Source organism: Myiozetetes cayanensis, unplaced genomic scaffold (genome assembly GCF_022539395.1).
Source record: "Myiozetetes cayanensis isolate MyiCay16 unplaced genomic scaffold, myiCay2020 scf23, whole genome shotgun sequence".
In the NCBI taxonomy this organism is placed as follows: Eukaryota; Metazoa; Chordata; class Aves; order Passeriformes; family Tyrannidae; genus Myiozetetes; species Myiozetetes cayanensis.
In genome coordinates, this window is record NW_026087445.1 from 9,091,121 (window position 1) to 9,096,333 (window position 5,213).

General features: G+C 50.5%; 1 protein-coding gene across 1 annotated transcript; it reads right to left on the reverse strand.

Annotated features, from left to right (window-relative positions):
* Positions 1 to 2,858: 2,858 nt before the first annotated feature.
* Positions 2,859 to 5,165, reverse strand: NDUFA8 (NADH:ubiquinone oxidoreductase subunit A8). Its single transcript, XM_050320325.1, has 4 exons — positions 5,063 to 5,165; positions 4,811 to 4,974; positions 3,564 to 3,729; positions 2,859 to 3,098 (listed from the first exon to the last, which is right to left on the reverse strand). Exons 1-4 carry the CDS (start codon positions 5,111 to 5,113, stop codon positions 2,961 to 2,963), a joined length of 519 nt encoding a protein of 172 aa, XP_050176282.1. The 5' UTR covers positions 5,114 to 5,165; the 3' UTR covers positions 2,859 to 2,960.
* Positions 5,166 to 5,213: the final 48 nt, after the last annotated feature.

Sequence of the window (5,213 nt, forward strand, 5' to 3'; positions counted from 1 at the left end):
GGGGTGGGGAAACACCTTACTGATCCACTGTAGAACCAGACTGCAATCCCAGGCAGGGGTCAAGGAGTACACGAGTGGGTTCTGCCCTCCCCAGTCTGTTTATAAATACTTCAAAGGCTTGTCCCACCCAAACTGCCACCCAGCAGTGTGTGTTACAGCAGGGGAGCTAAATAAAACCAATTCCTTCCCTGCACTTGCTCAGCCCCATGGCTGGGAGCAGACTGTGGGACTCAGGGGTTTTCTTTGCTAACAGTACCTTCTCCAGGAGTTTTTCCTTGAGATTCAAGCAGAGCTGTTTGAGATCAGGGCACGTCAAACTTCCAGATGTCTCGGAGGGGCACTTTCTCCTCAGAACTGTGCTGTTGTGCTCCTGCTGCACTAGAAAACACACACTCCCACCTTCCTGAGATTAGAAATTACACTTGGATTTTACCCCTCCCACCCATAATCCGAAAGAAAGGAGCATGGTGGGGGCACGCTGCACGACCCTGGCTTCACATTTTGTTAATTTGACACGAGATTAGAAGCTTTGGCAGAGCCGAGAGCCCTCAGCAAAACAAGTTAACACTTCTCACAGCACCAGTGAAACATTTGTGTTGAATCTGTAGCGTCTGCTCTCCATCTGCCAAAAAATTGTCAAGACACATTCCTCAAAAATACTTTTATGGTCTTTACTCCGTCTTGACATCCACTTGTTCCAGTTTCCAAGAAAACATGACTGCTCCAAAGGGGCATCTATGTTTGGGGATTTTGAGCAGAAATAGCTACATACAGGCTGTATCCAAAGCCCCATGAAAAACCTCTGGCAACACTTTCCTTTTGTAGAGATTTAGCCAAGAGATAAGGACAAGAAGCAATTATCTCAAAGAGGTTAATGAAGGAAGTGCTCACAGAGCAGCTGAATTCTACTTGACTTCATGACTTCATTGTCCTCCTCTGCTGATCTCCTTTGTACTCTCACCTGCCCAGTCCTGCTTCAAACTGAAGAGGGGCTTTAGGCCAGCAGACAGTTAATTCTGACATTTAACAGTCAGTGCATCAGTCCTGGATCCCCCACCTCTGACCCAGGAGGCTGTAGATTCAGCTGTCATGAAACAGATGAACAATCTAAAACCTTTGAGGCTGCAGCATAAATCACTCTTATTTTTTTTGCTTAGCCAACTTAAGGGTGGGGTTCCTAACAGGCTGTCTAAAAAACCTGCCCCCCCTATTTTATGCACATCCTTCTTTTCAGAAGCAATTAATTGGGAAAAATACTCTTTAATTATGATTAGGGGCTGACTACTGGAATGCCCACGCCTGTTCATTCAAAAGCAGATGTTCAGCAGTGCAATGGTTCGTACATTTTGTTGACAATACTATGTTATTAGTGAAACATGGTAAGTAATATCTTAATATCTAAGACCTCTTTCTGTGAGGTTGCCTAACTGCTGGAGTGGGCCAGCAACCAAAGATCTGATGGGATACGTGTTAACATCCCAGAACAATTTATCCTCTGCTGGGCCAAACCTCCTTTCACTCACTCAGCTGAATGTAATTAGACCCCAAGCTTGTCCTGATTTCAGTCTCTGCAGACAGGGGTTATCTTTCCTCAGCAAGATGTGGCTGCTCTGAGATGCTGGCAGTGACCTGAGAGGAGAAACTGCAAAGGGCTCCAGCAGGTTTAGACAAGGAGCTGCTAAGACAGCCTGACATGTACATTAAAATGCAAACATGTATACGCTTGGAGCACCTGCTTTGAGTTTCAGTCAACGCACCCCAGCAGAGAGTAGCAAGAACCCAGGAGCCACACAGTGCAGGAGCTATTTTTAGATAAATGTTATACAATTTTCCCTCCAGCTCCATGGATCAGAAACATATGCTGCAGCTACAGACCCATTATGGTTTAATCCTACCTCAAACAAGAGATGTTAAGTCTCCAGATCCCGCTAACAGCAGGCTGCTCAAGGAGCAGGGCACTGTTCCGCTCTTTGCCGTGGCTCAGGTGACACAACCTGACCCAGAGCAAGTTAAACTGCTTTGGGAAAACAAGTTCACTGGATTTTTTTCTGACCTTGTAATAACGTTTTTGCTATTAGGTAGAGGTGAATGAGAGATCAGATCCAATTCCCACGAAATGTATCACTTCCAGATATCACAGAAAAGATGTATTTTCAAAAGCTGATTGACTCCCCTATCAAAAAGAACATCACAATGGAAAAACAGGAAGGATCTGCCCCAAACCCTTCAAGTCAGGGCCTTGAGAAAGAATGGAAGCCACTTTCTTACAGGGAATCTGTGTCTGCTTAATGGGACACAAGATCCTTTAGAAAGAAATTTTTCCTTCAAGGTGCTGCAAACAGAGTGAGATTTTTACAGTGACGTAGCCTGGGTTGCCCCAGTAAAAAAATAAAAATTATGGAAGCCACTGACCTTGCTGCAGGAGGAATGAGCAGCTGGCAAGTACAAGAGGGCTCTCTACGTCAGAAACAGCACTGAGCTCGTCAGACTAAACACGTGCTCTGAGACTGATTTCAGGTCAAACCCCTGCAGGAGTCCCTTGGCAAAAACGCACAATTATCAGGTGCGGGACTAAAGGAAGACATTAACGACTTGTTTGTTCCCAGAGTTTCCTTGATGCAAGTGGCAGTGTTCTCAGCAGGTAAATGAAGTCTCACACCAGTTTGTGATTGATGGGGACAGTAGTCCAAGACCTGGGCTACATCTGCACACGTCATGGGCAAAGCTGTGCCAGCGCCAGCCCGCTGGCGTGACTGGGGCTCAGGGGGTCCCAGGGGCTGTGTGACTGCAGAGCAAACAGGGAAATGCATTGTTCTCCTTGCTGTGAGGGGGAGTTTAAAGAACTCTGCTCAGCCACGTGACGGTTTGGGGCTCTTTAATCGTTACTTATACCCAGTGCACACCGGACAATTTACACGTACAGCAACACATCCCTGCACTTGAGGCACAGCCTGCCCGCTTCACCAGCTCCAGAAAAAGAACCTGCTGCCAAAGGGAGAAGGCTTCAGCTCCCCTTCAATGGGTGGGTTTGGCTCTGGTCTGGCTCTAGAGTGATAAGGATTCTCAGGCAAAGGACGGTCTGTCTTCACCTTTGTAACCTGGAAAGGAAAACAAAGGGATGAGACAACTTCCCGCAGCATTTACCAGAAAAGACACACTGAGTCAGAACTTCAAGGAAAAACTACCAAGCAGCACTAAGGACACAGCGTTCAGCTGATCAGAGCTCCTGAGTACTTTTTAAGAAAGTGAAGGGAGGGGCATTTCACTCAAAACTACAGAGTAGTTCCACAGGGGTGTGAGCTTCACTCCTAAAGGAGAAGTCTCTACACTCCTAAAAGAAAAGCAAAAAGCAAGAGTGTCACTGTCTAAAAAAAGCACAAATCTTCTAGGAAAGCAACCCAGGAAAGTGCTGACAGAGTCTTGACTCTATTAGTCCACAAACTTGGTCTGTTGAGTTCAGGAATCACCATCTGGCCAGGAGACCTGGAGACCTGCTCTGGACAAATGTCCACATGGAGGGAGAGAAGGATCTGACTGTGACACCAAAGAGGCAGTGAAGTTACCTTGGAGAGCTCTCCCAGATCAGGTCTCACCCAGCCCAGCTTGTCCAGCACACAGCTGTCAAAGGCTGCCTGCTGCTTCCTGCAGCGCCGCAGCTCCAGCAGGTTGGTGTAGTCGATGCACGTCCAGTACTCGGTGAAGGGCTCTGCACAGTGGGTCTTGATCTTCCTGTGAGGGGCCACACACAGAAAACCCTCAGCACCTGTCACAGCTTTAGTGCTCTTCTCTCTTACTCACTCCCACCTCAGCTTGTGGTAAAGTGTTTCTTGCAGCTCTGAGTCTTCAGAGAAGTCAGTACTTGAAGCATTAAACAGATCGTGACAAAAATACCCCTAAAATTTCTATCACTGTAACTACAACTAGTGGTAGCAATAACTTTAATGTTATTGAATTCTGGTTGGGTAGAGGTTCACAGCTCCCCCACACTGTGCAATGCTCTAATGCTTCCAATTTATTTTGGTATCTCAAGCTCAAGAAGCCACGCTTAGAACAGAGGTTTCTGATTGCCAGCTGCTGGACTGGAGGTGGGCACGCTTTGAGCTAATTACAGGAGGTCCTTTACCAGCAATACCAGCCCACATCTTGGATCTACACCTTTGGTGCACCTGCTTAAGCTTTCACAGTAGTTCACCTGTGGAACAGGGAGGACAAACAACACAAGCCACAGGGCTTCATGAGAAAGGATAAAGTCATGCACAAAGATGCAAGGCAAACCAAGTGGCCTCTATCCCCTGGAGCTAAAGTTTAAGAAGCAAAACTAAAGGCTTTGAAGGCTGTGACAGCGGTGGCACTTTTAAATAGAATGACAGAACGGTTTGGGTTGGAAGGGACCTTAGAGACCATCCAGTGCCACCCCCTGCCATGGGCAAGGACACCTTCCACTAGCCCAGGTTGCTCCAAGCCCTGTCCAACCTGGCCTGGGACACTCCCAGGGATGGGGCAGCCCCAACTTCTCTGGGCAACCTGTGCCAGGGCCTGCCCACCCTCAGAGAGAAATCCCTTCCCAATATCCCATCTGGCCCTGCCCTCTGGCAGAGGGAAGCCATTCCCCCTCGTCCTGTCACTAGTACCCCTTGTCACAGGTCCCTCTCCAGCAATGCTGGAGCCCCTCCAGGCAGTGAAAGGCTGCACCAGGGTCACCCTGGAGCCCTCCCTCCTCCAGGCGAACACCGCCGGCCTGTCTCAGAGCAGAGGGGCTCCAGTACCACAGCCGGGCCAGGCCCGTGTGCCCCGGCGCGTCCCCGCTCACCTGAAGAAGTCGAGGGCGCACTGGTTGACCTGCCGGCCCTCCTTGAGGCACCTGCGCGGGTCCTTCTCCTCCCAGCGGCACAGCATGAACTCCTTGTTGGGCCGGTCGCACTGCGAGCCGTAGTGGTGCGCCGCGGCCTTCAGCACGGCCGAGCTCACGGCCACCTGCGGCGGGGGAAGAGCGGCCGTGAGGGCAGGGCGGTGGGGAGTGCGAAGCAAGGGGAAAGCCGGGCGGGGAAGGGGCCGCGCTCACCTCCTGCACATCGAGCTCCTCCAGCGAGGGCACTCGCACCGTCCCGGGCATGGCGGCTCTCCTTGAGCGCCCTCAGCGCCCGCCGCGCCGCGCATGCGCCGCCGGGGGCGGGGCCCCGGCGGGGGCGGGGCCGTTGCCATGGGGACGGGAC

What these genes read in the sequence shown, in the direction of transcription:
- NDUFA8 (XM_050320325.1), bottom strand. Translation starts at nt 5,113, where the DNA reads ATGCCCGGGACGGTGCGAGTGCCCTCGCTGGAGGAGCTCGATGTGCAG. An exon ending in AGGAGCTCGATGTGCAGGAG is followed by an intron (nt 4,975 to 5,062) that starts GTGAGCGCGGCC and finishes CCCCCGCCGCAG; the next exon opens with GTGGCCGTGAGCTCGGCCGT. An exon ending in ATCTGGGAGAGCTCTCCAAG is followed by an intron (nt 3,099 to 3,563) that starts GTAACTTCACTG and finishes TTTCCTTTCCAG; the next exon opens with GTTACAAAGGTGAAGACAGA.